The sequence below is a fragment of the Arachis hypogaea genome, chromosome 5, assembly GCF_003086295.3.
Source record: "Arachis hypogaea cultivar Tifrunner chromosome 5, arahy.Tifrunner.gnm2.J5K5, whole genome shotgun sequence".
NCBI classification, from domain to species: Eukaryota; Viridiplantae; Streptophyta; class Magnoliopsida; order Fabales; family Fabaceae; genus Arachis; species Arachis hypogaea.
The window spans coordinates 35,541,226-35,557,767 of record NC_092040.1 but is presented as its reverse complement, the minus strand read 5'-3'; the positions used below and the strand labels follow the sequence as shown (position 1 = coordinate 35,557,767).

Genomic DNA, 16,542 nt, shown 5'->3' with positions numbered 1-16,542 from the left:
TTGACCAAAGTTTCCCAGGGGGAATGTATATGCTTTGCACGTTTCTCAAAATTTCATTGTGGCTTATCTTGCTTTTTGTGTGTTTGGTTAGATAGTGATTTTATCATCTTTTATTTATCTGTAAGTGTAATAACAAACTTGGCATCTGATATGACAAGCAATACAATTCAATTTTCATTTCTCGAATTGTTTAGTTCTTTTATAATAAGTTAAAATAAAAATAGTAACTTCTAAAAGAAAATATATTCTCAATCTGTTTAACTATATCTTGTGCTGTCATTTTGTCAAATTGATGCTTAAGTATTTCAGGAAAGAAAATTGATGCTCTTTAGATTTCATTACTTTTTTAGGCAAGGTAAATTTATGCTATACCTTAAAGTTGATAGGGAAGTAACAATTGTGTGTTTTCTGCAGAGAACAGAGAGATGGGGTTGCTTTCCATTCTCTTACCACATGAAGTTTGCATTTCTTATTTGGCTACAGCTTCCTACTATTAATGTAAGCTTAATCAAACGTCTACACATTACTGTTTTCCTTGTCGTGTTTTCAAAAAATTTGCTTTGTTAGTTAGTTAGTTAGTTAGTTAATACTATCTTTTTTAGCTCTTGAGCAGAATATATTGTATTATGCTATTTTACTTCTCTTAAATTAACAAAACCACATGGCGCTTGTTGAACAGGGTGCAAAACAACTCTATACCGATCATTTGTGTCCATTCCTGTTGAGCATCAAGCTAGATTTGATCAAGTTGTCGATGTTGTGTATGGTGGAATGGTAAAAATCTATTTGTTAATTTTGTTATCATTTGAATTTGGAAATGCATTATTTCTTTTATGTTCTTTTGAAAACAAAAATATGTTTTTCCCTTTCTTTCCACGGAGTAAAGTTGTCATTGCACACCAGGTGGAATTCCAACTTGCAAGATCTCTACTGATGAACATTTTAGTGACAGATATGCATGTAAACTCTGTAGCTCTATTTACACCATTTGATCTCCTATTTCAATGCAATATAGCCTATCTGTTATTTCAAAAGGAACAAAATCTTTAAATGAAAGTTAGCATATAAGAGCTTATGAGCGGATATTTTATACGCTTTTTGGGGTAATTTCATGTAGATTTTAGTATGTTTTAATTAGTTTTTAGTAGAATATTATTAGTTTTTAGGCAAATATTATATTTCTGGACTTTACTATGAGTTTGTGTGTTTTTCTGTGATTTCAGGTATTTTCTGGCTGAAATTGAGGGAGCTGAGCAAAAATCTGAGTTAGGCTGAAAAAGGATTGCTGATGCTGTTGGATCCTGACCTCCCTGCACTTGGAATGGATTTTCTGGAGCTACCGAAGTCCAATTGACGCGTTCTCAATTGGGTTGGAAAGTAGACATCCAAGGCTTTCCAGTAATATATAATAGTCCATACTTTACGCGAAGATAGATGACGGAAACTGGCGTTCATGCTGCTGTCTGGCGTCCAGCGCCAAAAACAGGTTACAAGTTGGAGTTCAGCGCCCAAAACACGTCACAACCTGGCATTCAACTCCAGAAACAGCCCAAGCACGTGAGAAGCTTTAGTCTCAGCCCTAGCACACACCAAGTGGGCCCCAGAAGTGGATTTCTGCACCAATTATCTTAGTTTACGCATATTCTGTAAACCTAGGTTACTAGTTTACTATTTAAACAACTTTCAGAGACTTACCTTGTACCTCATGACATTTTCAGATCTGAATTTTATACACTTTGACAGCATGAGTCTCTAAACCCCATTGTTGAGGGTGAGGAGCTCTGCAGCGTCTCAATGAATTAATGCAATTGTTTCTATTTCATTCAAACGTGTGTGTGTTCCTATCTAAGATGTTCATTCGCGCTTAATTGTGAAGGAGGTGATGATCCGTGACACTCATCACTTTCCTCAATCCATGAACGTGTGCCTGACAAACACCTCCGTTCTACATCAGATTGAATGAGCATCTCTTAGCTTCCTTAATCAGAATCTTCGTGGTATAAGCTAGAACTGATGGCGGCCACTCTTGAGGATCCGGAAAGTCTAAACCTTGTCTGTGGTATTCCGAGTAGGATTCAAGGATTGAATGGTTGTGACGAGCTTCAAACTCGCGATTGCTGGGCGTGATGACAAACGCAAAAGGATCAATGGATCCTATTCCAACATGATCGAGAACCAATAGCTGATTAGTCGTGCTGTGACAGAGCATCTGGACCGTTTTCACTGAGAGGATGGGAAGTAGCCACTGACAATGGTGACACCCTACATATAGCTTGTCATGGATGGAACTTTACAAACAATTGAGTTGAATATTACATTGCAGAAATTCAGAGGACAAAGCATCTCCAAAGCTCCAACATATTCTTCATTAATAAAGTAACAATTCCTTATTCCAAACACTTTTACTTCTTACAATTAAATCCAAATAATCTTATTGGCATCCTGACTAAGATTAATAAAATAAACATAGTGTGCTTCAAACCAATAGTCTCTGTGGGATCGACCCTTACTCACGTAAGGTATTACTTGGACGACCCAGTGCACTTGCTGGTTAGTTGTACGGATTACAAATTCGTGCACCAAGTTTTTGGCGCCGTTGCCGGGGATTGTTCGAGTTTGAACAACTAAAGGTTTATTTTATTTCTTAGATTAGGAATAATTTATTTTTATTGTTATAGAGTCATTAAATCCTGATAGGATAGTTTCTTTCCAAAAATTTCTTTTCAAAAATATTATTTTTCTTAATTAATTGTTAATTTTTCGTGAGTTTAGTGTCTTGTTCTAAGTTTGGTATTAATTGCATATTTTATATTTTTCTTTAAATTTTCGAACTTGTGTTCTTTGTTCTTCATTGATCTTCAAGTTGTTCTTGTTTATTTTTCTTGTTTGATCTTGAGTTTTTCTTGTTTTGTGTCTTTTCTTGTTTTTCTTGTGCTTTTCCAAAACATTAACTTTCAAAAATTATACTTTTATCCACAAAAATAATACATCTTTAAAATACATTACATTTTTAGCTCAGTTGGTTATAGCGTTGGCTTATGTTCTTGGCAATTGGGCATCTTCTTTTAAAAATCTTTTTCAAAAATAATTTTTCTTTGATTGAATCTTGTGCCAAACTCTAAGTTTGGTGTTTTCTTGTTAATTTTTCTTTAATTTTCGAAAATTTGTCTTGGTTTTCTAAAAAATTTTAAGTTTGGTGTTCTTTCTTTTGTTCTTGGTGTTCTTGTGAATCTTCAAGGTGTTCTTGAGTCTTTCTTGTATTTTGATCTTAAAATTTTTAAGTTTGGTGTTCCTTGGTATTTTCCCTCCAAAATTTTCAAAAATAAGGAGCATTAGATCTAAAAATTTTTAAGTCTTGTGTCTTTTGTGTGCTTTTCTCTTTCATCATAAAATTCAAAATTCAAAAAAAAATATATATCTTTTCTAACTAATTTTGAACTACATTTTCGAAAATTTTATATAAAAATTCAGATTTCAATTTCAAAACATTTTCAATGTCTTTTATTTATTTCGTTTTTATTTTATTTTATAAAATAAATTTTTATAAAATAAATAATATCAACATCCATACCATCTCCTTTATTCCATCATGGAACTAAGTGGAAATGAACAGTCCAGGAGGACTCTGGGGTCATATGCTAACCCCACTACTGCTTCATATGGGAGTAGTATCTATATACCCTCCATTGGAGTTAGTAGCTTTGAGTTGAATCCTCAGCTCATTATCATGGTGCAGCAAAACTGCCAGTATTCCGGTCTTCCACAGGAAGAACCTACAGAGTTTTTGGCACAATTTTTGCAAATTACTGACACAGTACATGATAAGGAAGTAGATCAGGATGTCTACAGATTATTATTGTTTCCATTTGCTGTAAAAGATCAAGCTAAGAGGTGGTTAAATAACCAGCCTAAGAACAGCATAAAAACATGGAAACAGCTGTCAGAAAAATTCCTAAATCACTATTTCCCTCCAAAACGGATGACACAGCTAAGGCTAAGCATCCAAGGCTTCAAACAAGGAGATAATGAATCCCTTTATGATGCCTGGGAGAGATACAGAGAGATGTTAAGAAAATGCCCCTCTGAAATATTTTCAAAGTGGGTGCAATTAGACATCTTCTACTATGGGCTTACAGAAAAAGCTCAGATTTCTCTAGACCACTCAGCTGGTGGATCTATACATATGAGAAAAAAAATTGAAGAAGCTCAAGAGCTTATTGATACAGTTGCCAGAAATCAGCATATGTACCTAAGCAGTGAATCCTCCATGAAAGAAGAAGCTAAAACAGTAACTGCTGAACTCAGTCCTGTGGATCAGGCTAATGAATTCAATCAGCAATTAGACTTTCTAACCCAGCAGCTAGCAGAATTCAAGGAAATACTACAGGAAACAAGAATGGATAACAGGAATATGGAAGTACAGTTAAGGCAAACAGAAAGGTAACTGTCAAAATAAATAGCAGAAGAATGTCAAGCAGTTCAATTAAGAAGTGGGAAAACATTAAATACCCCACTTCAAAGAAGCAGAAAGCCAAGAAATGAACAAATGGCTACTCAAAATCCCTCTGAGGACAATCAGAGCCCAAAGAGGAATAAGGCTGGCGCTGAACGCCCAGACCATGCTCATTTCTGGCGTTTAACACCAGAAACAAGCATGAACCCGGCGTTGAACGCCCAAGGGAAGCATAGTTCTGGCGTTCAGACGCCAGTAACAGATAAGGAAATGGCGCCTAACGCCACTCCAGCTTCCACCCCTGGCATTCAAACGCCAGTGGGAGATCAGTCACATACAAGTGCTGATAACAACCCTTCTAAAAAGGCTTCCCAACCCACTTCTACAGGTAATAAACCTGCAGCAACTAAGGTTGAGGAATACAAAGCCAAAATGCCTTATCCTCAAAAACTCTGCCAAGCGGAACAGGATAAGCAATTTGCTCGCTTTGCAGACTATCTCAGGACTCCTGAAATAAAGATTCCGTTTGCAGAAGCACTTGAGCAAATACCCTCTTATGCTAAGTTCATGAAAGAGATCTTAAGTCATAAGAAGGATTGGAGGGAGAGTGAAAAAGTTTACCTCACTAAAGAATGCAGTGCAGTCATTCTGAAAAGCTTACCTGAGAAGCTTAAAGATCCCGGGAGCTTTATGATACCATGCACATTAGAGGGTACTTGTACCAAGCAAGCTTTATGTGATCTTGGGGCAAGTATCAACCTAATACCTGCATCTACTATCAGAAAGCCTGGTTTGACTGAAGAAATCAAACCAACCAGGATATGTCTTCAACTTGCTGATGGCTCCATTAAATACCCATCAGGCGTGATTGAAGACATGATTGTCAAGGTTGGGCCATTTTCCTTTCCTATTGACTTTGTGGTGCTGGAAATGGAGGAGCACAAGAGTGCAACTCTCATTCTGGGAAGACCTTTCCTAGCAACTGGTCGAACCCTCATTGACGTCCAAATAGGGGAAGTAACCTTGAGAGTCAATGAGGAGGAGTTCAAGTTGAATGTTGTCAAAGCCATGCAACATCCAGACACCCCAAATGACTGCATGAGTGTTGATATTATTGACTCTCTGGTAAGAGAGGTCAATATGGCTGAAAGTCTCGAATCAGAGCTAGAGGACATCTTTAAAGATGTTCAGCCTGATCTGGATGAATCAGAGAGAATAGTAGAACCTCTGAAAATCCCTCAGGAAGAGGAGAAACCTCCTAAACCCGAGCTCAAACCATTACCATCATCCCTAAAATACGCATTCCTGGGAGAAGGTGATACCTTTCCTGTAATCATAAGCTCTACCTTAGAGCCACAGGAAGAGGAAGCACTAATTCAAGTGCTAAGGACACACAAGACAGCTCTTGGGTGGTCCATCAGTGATCTCAAGGGCATTAGCCCAGCCAGATGCATGCACAAGATCTTACTGGAGGGTGACGCCAAGCCAGTGGTTCAACCATAAAGGCGGCTGAATCCAGCCATGAAGGAGGTGGTGCAGAAAGAGGTCACTAAGTTACTAGAGGCTGGGATTATTTACCCTATTTCTGATAGCCCCTGGGTAAGCCCTGTCCAAGTCGTCCCTAAGAAAGGTGGCATAACAGTGGTTCATAATGAAAAAAATGAACTGGTTCCTACAAGAACAGTTACTGGGTGGCGTATGTGTATTGATTATAGAAGGCTCAATACAGCTACCAGAAAGGATCATTTTCCTTTACCATTCATAGACCAGATGCTAGAACGACTGGCAGGTCATGAATACTACTGCTTCCTGGATAGATATTCAGGTTATAATCAAATTGCAGTAGATCCAAAAGATCAAGAGAAAATGGCATTCACATGTCCATCTGGAGTATTTGCATACAGAAGGATGTCATTTGGCCTGTGCAATGCACCTGCAACCTTTCAGAGGTGCATGCTCTCAATTTTCTCTGATATGGTGGAAAAATTTCTGGAAGTCTTCATGGATGACTTTTCAGTATTTGGAGACTCATTCAGCTCCTGTCTTGACCATCTAGCACTTGTTCTAAAAAGATGCCAAGAGACTAACCTGGTTTTAAACTGGGAAAAATGTCACTTTATGGTGATTGAAGGAATTGTCCTTGGGCACAAAATCTCGAACAAGGGAATAGAGGTGGATCAAGCTAAGGTAGAGGTAATTGAAAAATTACCACCACCTGCCAATGTTAAGGCAATCAAAAGCTTTCTGGGGCATGCAGGATTCTATAGGAGGTTTATAAAGGATTTTTCAAAAATTGCCAAACCTCTGAGCAACCTGCTAGCTGCTGACACGCCATTTGTCTTTGATAAGGAGTGTCTGCAGGCATTTGAGACTCTGAAAGCTAAGTTGGTTACAGCACCAATCATCTCTGCACCAAACTGGACATTGCCATTTGAACTAATGTGTGATGCCAGTGATCATGCCATTGGCGCAGTGTTGGGACAAAGGCATGACAAGCTTCTGCACATCATTTACTATGCCAGCCGTGTTCTAAATGACGCACAGAAGAATTACACAACCACAGAAAAAGAGCACCTTGCAGTGGTTTACGCCATTGACAAATTCAGATCCTATTTAGTAGGATCAAAAGTGATTGTGTACACTGATCATGCTGCTCTTAAATATCTACTCACAAAGCAGGATTCAAAACCCAAACTTATAAGATGGGTGTTGCTTCTGCAAGAGTTTGATATAGAAATAAGAGACAGAAAAGGGACAGAGAATCAGGTAGCAGATCACCTGTCCCGAATAGAACCAGTAGAAGGGGCGTCCCTCCCTCTTACTGAGATCTCTGAAACCTTTCCGGATGAGCAACTCTTTGCCATCCAGGAAGTGCCATGGTTTGCAGATATTGCAAACTACAAGGCAGTGAGGTTCACACCCAAAGAGTACAGTAGGCAGCAATCAAAGAAATTGATCACAGATGCGAAGTATTATCTTTGGGATGAACCATATCTCTTCAAGAGATGTGCAGACGGAGTAATCCGTAGATGTGTGCCTAAGGAAGAAGCGCAGAAGATCCTATGGCACTGCCATGGATCACAGTAGGGAGGACATTTTGGAAGTGAGCGAACAGCCACAAGAGTCCTCCAATGTGGCTTCTACTGGCCTACTCTCTATAAAGATTCCCGAGTGTTTGTACTTAATTGTGACAGTTGCCAAAGATCTGACAATCTACCTCACAGTTATGCCATGCCTCAACAAGGGATCTTGGAGATTGAGTTGTTTGATGTATGGGGTATTGACTTCATGGGACCTTTCCCACCATCATACTCAAACACTTATATTCTGGTGGCAGTGGATTATGTATCCAAATGGGTGGAGGCTATTGCAACACCCACTAATGACACTAAAACAGTGTTAAAATTCCTTCAGAAACACATCTTCAGCAGATTTGGTACCCCTAGAGTATTAATCAGTGATGGGGGCACTCATTTCTGCAATAAACAGCTTTACTCTGCTTTGGTTCGTTATGGAGTTAGCCACAGGGTAGCCACTCCATATCATCCACAAACAAATGGGCAAGTTGAAGTCTCTAACAGAGAACTTAAAAGAATCCTGGAATGGACTGTAATTAACCGTAGAAAGGATTGGGCAAGAAGCTTAGATGATGCTCTGTGGGCATACAGAACAGCATTCAAGACCCCTATAGGGACCTCTCCATACCAGCTTGTGTATGGAAAGGCATGTCACTTGCCAGTGGAACTGGAACATAAGACCTACTGGGTAACCAGATTCCTGAACCTTGATGCCAAGTTAGCTGGAGAAAAACGATTGCTTCAGTTAAATGAGCTAGAGGAATTTAGACTCAATGCTTTCGAGAATGCAAAAATTTACAAAGAGAAAGCAAAAAGATGGCATGATAAGAAATTGTCATCCAGAGTCTTTGAGCCGGGGCAGAAAGTTCTGCTATTTAATTCTAGGCTCAAATTATTCCCCGGGAAATTAAAATCCCGGTGGAGAGGTCCATATGTGATTACAAGGGTATCACCATATGGATAGGTAGAGCTTCAGGATAATGACTCTAACAAAAAGTTCATTGTTAATGGACAGAGAGTTAAACATTATCTTGAAAGCAATTTTGAGCAAGAATGCTCAAAACTGAGACTTGATTAAAAGCTCAGTAATAGTCCAGCTAACGACATTAAAGAAGCGCTTGCTGGGAGGCAACCCAGCCACTCACAAAATATAATTTTATTTGTTTTTGCTAATTAATTGATTTTTACAGGTATATGTCAGAGTATCTTCGAAAGGTAAAATAGCAATTAATTAAATTCACAAAGTTACAGGGAAATTTGGAAGCTCACTGGCATGAAAAAGCCAGTAAGAAATGTTTTGGGCGTTGAACGCCCAAAAGAAGCACCCACTGGGCGTCTAACGCCAGTAAGGGTAGCCATCTGGGCGTTAAACGCCAGAAAGGAGCATCTTCTGGGCGTTGAACGCCAGTCAACGCCAGAAAGAAGCACCTTCTGGGCGTTTAACGCCAGATTGATAGCGTCCTGGGCGTTCAAAAAACGCCCAGTGACAAGGGACTTCCTGGCGTTCAACGCCAGAAAGAAGCAACAGCTGGGTGTTGAACGCCCAGGAGAAGCAACAATTGGGCGTTAAACGCCCAAAACATGCATCAGTTGGGTGTTTAACGCCAGGATGGTGGGGAGGAGGTAAAATTCGTTTTTCTTTACAAATTTTCTAATTTTTTATGTTTCAATTCATGATTTCTTGCATAAACATGTTTCAAAATGTCATCCTTCAAATCAAATTAGTTTTCTAAAAACCCTAATTTCTAAAATCCTTTTTTTTAAATAATATGGCTTCATACATAAACATAAACTTTTTTTCAATCCAATCCAACTCTTTTTCCAATTTCTTTTCAAACTTAATTATCTTTTAAAATCTTTTTCAAACTATAAATTTCAAATTTATTTTCAAATATCATTCATATCTTTTTAAATTATATCCTTTTCTTATCATATTTATCTTTTATAAATCATATCTTTTATCTTATATCTTTTTCTTATTTTCGAATACCCACCCCCTCCCTTTATATTCACTTTCGGCGTCCCTCTCCTCATCCACCATTCCACACTTGCTCTCCTCCTATCCCTCTTCTCTCTCTTCTTTTGCTTGAGGACAAGCAAATCTCTAAGTTTGGTGTGCTTATCCGTGATCACAAAAAACATACTCACTTTGATCATGGCCCCTAAAGGAAAACAACCCAACCCAAGAGGCAAGAAAGAGAATATTCCAAAGCCACTTTGGAATCAAGAGAAGTTCTTAACTAAAGAATATTCAGACCATTACTACAAAATAATGAGTCTCAGATCAGTGATCCCAGAAGTCAAGTTCGATCTGAAAGAAGATGAATATCCGGAGATCCAAGAACAAATTCGAAACAGGAACTGGGAAATCCTAGCTAATCCTGAAACGAAAGTGGGAAGGAACATGGTTCAAGAGTTCTATGCTAATCTATGGCAGACAGACAGGCAAAGAATAATTGGAGCTGCCCTCTATGACCATCGGACCTTAGTCAGAGAAAAGATTGTTCATACCCATCCTGACAAAATCAGGGAGATCTTTAAGCTTCCTCAACTGAAAGATGACCCAGACTCCTTTAATAGGAGAATGATGAGGGTAAATAAAGGCTTGGACAAGATTCTAGAGGATATATGCATCCCTGAAGCCAGGTGGACCACCAGCACGACTGGCATCCCAAATCAACTCAAAAGAGAAGATCTCAAACCAGTTGCCAGAGGCTGGCTGGATTTCATTGGGCGTTCCATATTGCCCACCAGCAACCGTTCTGAAGTTACTGTTAAAAGAGCAGTGATGATTCACTGCATCATGTTGGGAAAAGAAGTAGAAGTCCATCAACTGATCTCGTGTGAACTATACAAAATAGCAAACAAGAATTCCAAGGATGCCAGATTGGCCTAACCAAGCTTAATTTCTATGCTCTGCAGAGATGTCGGAGTGAAGATGGGAATAACAGAATATATTTTAGTTGAGAGGCCAATCACTAAAATATCAATGGAAAAATAACAGCTGCAGGATGATCCAATCAAGAGGAGAGCACAAGAAGTCCTCCCAGAACTTCCTCAATTCGAATATTGGGAACATCTTGAAGCATCTATTTCCAAATTGCAAGAAGCTATGAACCAAATAAAGGAAGAACAGAACAATCAAAGTAGCATGCTTTGCAAACTGCTTAAGGAACAAGAAGAGCAAGGGCGTGATTTAAGGGAGCTGAAGCGCCAGAAATTAATCCTTGAAGGACCAAGCACCCCACAGATCAGAGGAACATCTACTTCCCATAACACAGGTTGTTGAGTTCTAATTTTAGCTTTAACTCTGTGATAGTATTATTATAGAAATTTACCTTAGAAGATATATAGTAGTAGTAGTAGTAATTAGCATATCTATTCTGATTTTATTTCCAATTAAGTTATAATTTATCTTTCTCATCATCATCAGACATGAATAAAGTAGTAGATTTTTAGAATAAAGAAGTAATTTATATTTTTCGAATCCTTAATAATAAAAGTTATAATTAATTACATGTGGTGGCAATACTTTTTGTTCTCTGAATGAATGCTTGAATAGTGCATATTTTATCCTGAATTTGAAGAATGTTGGCTCCTGAAGGAATGAGGAACACGAAAAATATTATTGATGATCTGAAAAATCATGAATTTGATTCTTGAAGCAAGAAAAAGCAGTGAAAAAAATATTTTTCAAGAAATCATTGGATTAAGAAAAGGATCCAAGCCTTTGAGCATCAGTGGATAGGAGGGCCCAAGGAAATAGTTCTAGGCCTAAGCGGCTAAACCAAGCTGTCCCTAACCATGTGCTTGTGTCATGAAGGTCCAAGGAAAAGCTTGAGACTGAGTGGTTAAAGTCGTGATCCAAAGCAAAAAGAGTGTGCTTAAGAGCTCTGGACACCTCTAACTGGGGACTCTAGTAAAGCTGAGTTACAATTGAAAAGGTTCACCCAGTCATGTGTCTGTGGCATTTGTATATCCGGTGGTAATACTGGAAAACAAAGTGCTTAGGGCCACGGCCAAGACTCATAAAAGTAGCTGTGTTCAAGAATCAACATACTTAACTAGGAAAATCAATAATACTATCTGAATTCTGAGTTCCTATGGATGCCAATCATTCTGAATTTCAAAGGATAAAGTGAGATGCCAAAACTGTTCAGAAACAAAAAGCTACAATCCTCGCTCATCTAATAAGAATCTGAGCTCCACTTAAAAACTCTGAAATATTATTACTTCTTAATTTCTTTTAATCCTATTTTATTTATCTAGTTGCTTGAGGACAAGCAACAATTTAAGTTTGGTGTTGTGATGAGCGGATATTTTATACGCTTTTTAGGGGTAATTTCATGTAGATTTTAGTATGTTTTAATTAGTTTTTAGTAGAATATTATTATTTTTTAGGCAAAAATCATATGTCTAGACTTTACTATGAGTTTGTGTGTTTTTGTGTGATTTCAGGTATTTTCTGGCTGAAATTGAGGGAGCTGAGCAAAAATCTGAGTTAGGCTGAAAAAGGACTGCTGATGCTGTTGGATCCTAACCTCCCTGCACTCGGAATTGATTTTCTGGAGCTACAAGAGTCCAATTGACACGCTCTCAATTGGGTTGGAAAGTAGACATCCAGGGTTTTCCAGAAATATATAATAGTCCATACTTTGCACGAAGATAGACGACGTAAACTGGCGTTTAACGCCAGTTTCATGCTGCTGTCTGGCATCCAGCGCCAGAAACAGGTTACAAGTTGGAGTTCAGCGCCCAAAACACGTCACAACCTGGCATTCAACTCCAGAAACAGCCCAAGCACGTGAGAAGCTTTAGTCTCAGCCCCAGCACACACCAAGTGGACCCCAGAAGTGGATTTCTGCACCAATTATCTTAGTTTACTCATATTCTGTAAACCTAGGTAACTAGTTTACTATTTAAACAACTTTTAGAGACTTACCTTGTACCTCATGACATTTTCAGATCTGAATTTTATACACTTTGACGGCATGAGTCTCTAAACCCCATTGTTGGGGGTGAGGAGCTCTGCAGCGTTTCAATGAATTAATGCAATTGTTTCTATTTCATTCAAACGTGTGTGTGTTCCTACCTAAGATGTTCATTCGCGCTTAATTGTGAAGGAGGTGATGATCTGTGACACTCATCACCTTCCTCAATCCATGAATGTGTGCCTGACAAAGACCTCTGTTCTACATCAGATTGAATGAGCATCTCTTAGCTTCCTTAATCAGAATCTTCGTGGTATAAGCTAGAACTGATGGCGGCCACTCTTGAGGATCCGGAAAGTCTAAACCTTGTCTGTGGTATTCCGAGTAGGATTCAAGGATTGAATGGCTGTGATGAGCTTCAAACTCGCGATTGCTGGGCGTGATGACAAACGCAAAAGGATCAATGGATCCTATTCCAACATGATCGAGAACCAACAGCTGATTAGCCGTGCTGTGACAGAGCATCTGGACCGTTTTCACTGAGAGGATGGAAAGTAGCCACTGACAATGGTGACACCCTACATACAGCTTGCCATGGATGGAACTTTACAAACAATTGAGTTGAATATTACATTGCAGAAATTCAGAGGATAAAGCATCTCCAAAGCTCCAACATATTCTTCATTAATAAAGTAACAATTCCTTATTCCAAACACTTTTACTTCTTACAATTAAATCCAAATAATCTTATTGGCATCCTGACTAAGATTAATAAAATAAACATAGTTTGCTTCAAACCAATAATCTCCGTGGGATCGACCCTTACTCACGTAAGGTATTACTTGGACGACCCAGTGCACTTGCTGGTTAGTTGTACGGATTACAAATTCGTGCACCAAGAGCTATTTTAATTGATTTAGTTTTTCTATTTATTGTTCTGTGTTTGTATAAATTTAGTAGGTTTGTTGTGAACTTGTGATTGGAATATGGTAGTGTAGATTTAAGCACATAGTTTAACTAGGAGTTTTGAAATTGATTGCATAGTAAGATTTATGTACCCCTACATAGAAAGTGGTCTTATGGTTTTGCTCATCTTAATGAATTAAATTTTCTTTTCATATAAAAGATATGTTTTAATTTGTTGTTAGTTTTTCGCATAAGAGATCTCTTTGCTCATGTTATCTATATACCCTATCAGCAAATCAAATGGTTAAGAGTATCATTCTACCAGTTAGAAGGGAACTAACTCGTATCGAAGAACTAAAGAAGCCACCGGTTCAGGATTCTGAATCAGACGAAGAGTGATCTATTTGTTTCTCGTCATTAGACAATTATCATGGATAATTTTAAAACGCACGAATATTGCAATATGTGTGTAGTTTTGTCTTAGTTCTGAGCTTTAAATTTTCTGTTTTCTTTTATTTTTCCTTTTTTTCCATTATTGGACATAAAAAACTTACATATTGTATCCAATAAGAACAATGTTCTTGGCTATTAGTTGAACCTGGGAGTGAAATAGAAATATAATTAACAAAAGTAATATACATGCATCATTAGTACCTCACCTACTTCATGTTCAAATTTATAATGTATTATAAAAGTATGGGAGAGTATATATAAAGCCTGTGTGATGCATCTGATTGAGGGTAACTAAGCATGCTTCACATGGCTTATGCTTGCGGTTTTACATTATTAGTTCTTAGCAAGAGATTTACTATGTTGATATTTTTATAAATATATTTTTTTTTCAGTTAATTTTGTTGTTTTTGTCACAAGTTTAGATTCAATAGATAAAAAATATTAAAAATTTTTAAAAAGGCTAAAAAATATATCTTTGAAATTAAACCAAAAAATTAGGGTTTTTTAAAAGGAAAATTCTTTTTTTTTTTAAATTTGTATTGAAATTAGCGGCGATTTTATAACCGCCGCAAACAGTCATAAATTAAAAAACATAATAACATTGCGGCGGTTCGTAACCGCCGGTGAAAAATAGACTAAATCCTAATACTTGCATATCGTGACGGTTTAAAATTGCCGCTAAATTATTTGCCACAAAAAATTGATTCAGTGGCGGTTATACCAGCGGTTGGTGAAAACCGTCACAAAATCTAATCCTAGCGCCCATAATCAGGGCGGTCCACTGAACCGCCGGCCTTTGATTTTGAACCGCCGCTAATAGAGGAAAAAACTGCCGCTAAAGAGCGCCTCTGTTGTAGTGAATTACCTTAATAATAACTAATTTACCTATTTATTTGAGTTCTTGACCTCATATGTAATAACCCAAATTATATTATTTAGAGAATTCATAATTCAAACATAGTTCTTATACACTTAATAACTATATTCGAGTTAATAAATATAATACTATATTTAAAAAAATGAATAATGTACATAATATTACTTATTTATTAATTAAATTATTACAATTCAAATTAATTTCAATAGCACAATTTAAAATTATAATTTTAATCTTATCACGTGCATAACACGGATTATTACACTTGATTGCTTACGTTAGTTATACATTTGAGGTCATCCTCAAATCCTGCTACCAATCAGGACAAATTTTTAACCCAAATTTAAGTTCTTGACCTTATTGCTTGCATAATTAATTGATAAATGTTGATTGTCTAACTCAATTATAATTAATTGCTTGCATAATTAATCATTGTTTTCCTATCACATGATGTATTGATTATTGTATTCTAAATTTAGCTCTTTTACAAGTTTCCTAGATCTAAGATTGCAAAAATAATTTCTCGGCAAAAGGTATTAATTTCTTATTTTTAGAGTGTTAATTCCTTATTTTTAGATCATAAAATACTTTTCATATTTTTGCTATCCAATTTATCTGTTAAAAATTATTTTAAGGATAGAGCAATTCTTGCATCAACTCTGAATTGTGTCACTAATGTCAACAACAAGATGACTGCAGGATTACTTGGACAAGAAAGAGTCTACTTAAATTCTGAATCTGTGTGTGCTGAGGGGGAAAATATGAAATTTGAGTTAGAAGCTTTCTCACCAGAGATTCTAAATGGAATAAATTGTTCAGATCTACCACCACACAAGTTGGTTGTGAAGGTTGGCGCTCTCGTTATGTTTCTGCGGAATATAGACCAAACTAATGGTTTGTTCAATGGAATGAGAATGCAAGTTAGAAGAATGGAAAATCATGTGATAGAATGCAATACTTTAACTGGTAACAAAGTTGGAAGTATTATTCTTATCCCAAGACTGAATTTAATTCTAAATAACGAAACATTACCGGTCAGGTTTCAAAGAAGACAATTTCCAATTATTATGTCATTTGCAATGACAATGAATAAGTCTCAGGGACAAACTCTATCAATAGTTGGAATATACCTTCCAAGGCCAGTTTTCAACCATGGTCAATTGTATGTTGCGTTATCAAGAGTAACGAGTAAAGATGGTTTGCGAATGCTGTTGCAAGATCACAGACACTTAAAAGATAACTGCACGATGAATGTGGTATATAGAGAAGTTTTTGAGAGCTTATAATGAAAAGGTAATAACAAAATCTTTTAATTAAATTTATTAATTTATTAATTTATTACTACCAATTTAAAAAATTGACAAATTCTAGGTGCTAACGGGTAATGCATTCTTATTGTAAATTTATAGTTTGAGAATATTAGAATTATCCTAAAAATTTGTATTATTTTATTCTCTTGATAAACAATTTTATAATTACGTTAATCATATAATTTTGTGTGCTAACATTGATATAATATTATTTCAGGTATATTTTGCAGGCATCAAAGGATAGTGTTGAGTTGTTATTTAGTGGGTTTAAATTATTTATTATTTATTGGAGAACTTTTTGCATTAGAATTATCTAATAATTTGTTGTTCATTTTCAGTTGATTTTGATATGTTCTTATACATATAACAATTTGTTGATGGATTTAGGTATTACTAGATTATTTATGGTCACATTTAGTATATATGTCTGTTTTATTAAAGAAAGTAGATTATTAAAACCAGTTAATAACTATTTTAGAGTTAATATAATTAACATTAAATTAAGAATAAACAAACAATGCATAACTCATTGCTT

General features: G+C 36.7%; 1 protein-coding gene across 1 annotated transcript in view; it reads left to right on the top strand.

The window, feature by feature from the left end:
• Window positions 1–15,983, top strand: part of LOC140184884 (uncharacterized) — a 34,835-nt gene extending 18,852 nt beyond the window's left edge. Inside the window, exons 2-3 of the mRNA XM_072238079.1 lie at window positions 15,177–15,230; window positions 15,333–15,983. Coding sequence (XP_072094180.1) covers window positions 15,177–15,230; window positions 15,333–15,983 — 705 coding nt within the window. The remainder of the gene's footprint in view (window positions 1–15,176; window positions 15,231–15,332) is intronic.
• The last annotated feature ends 559 nt before the right edge of the window (window positions 15,984–16,542 follow it).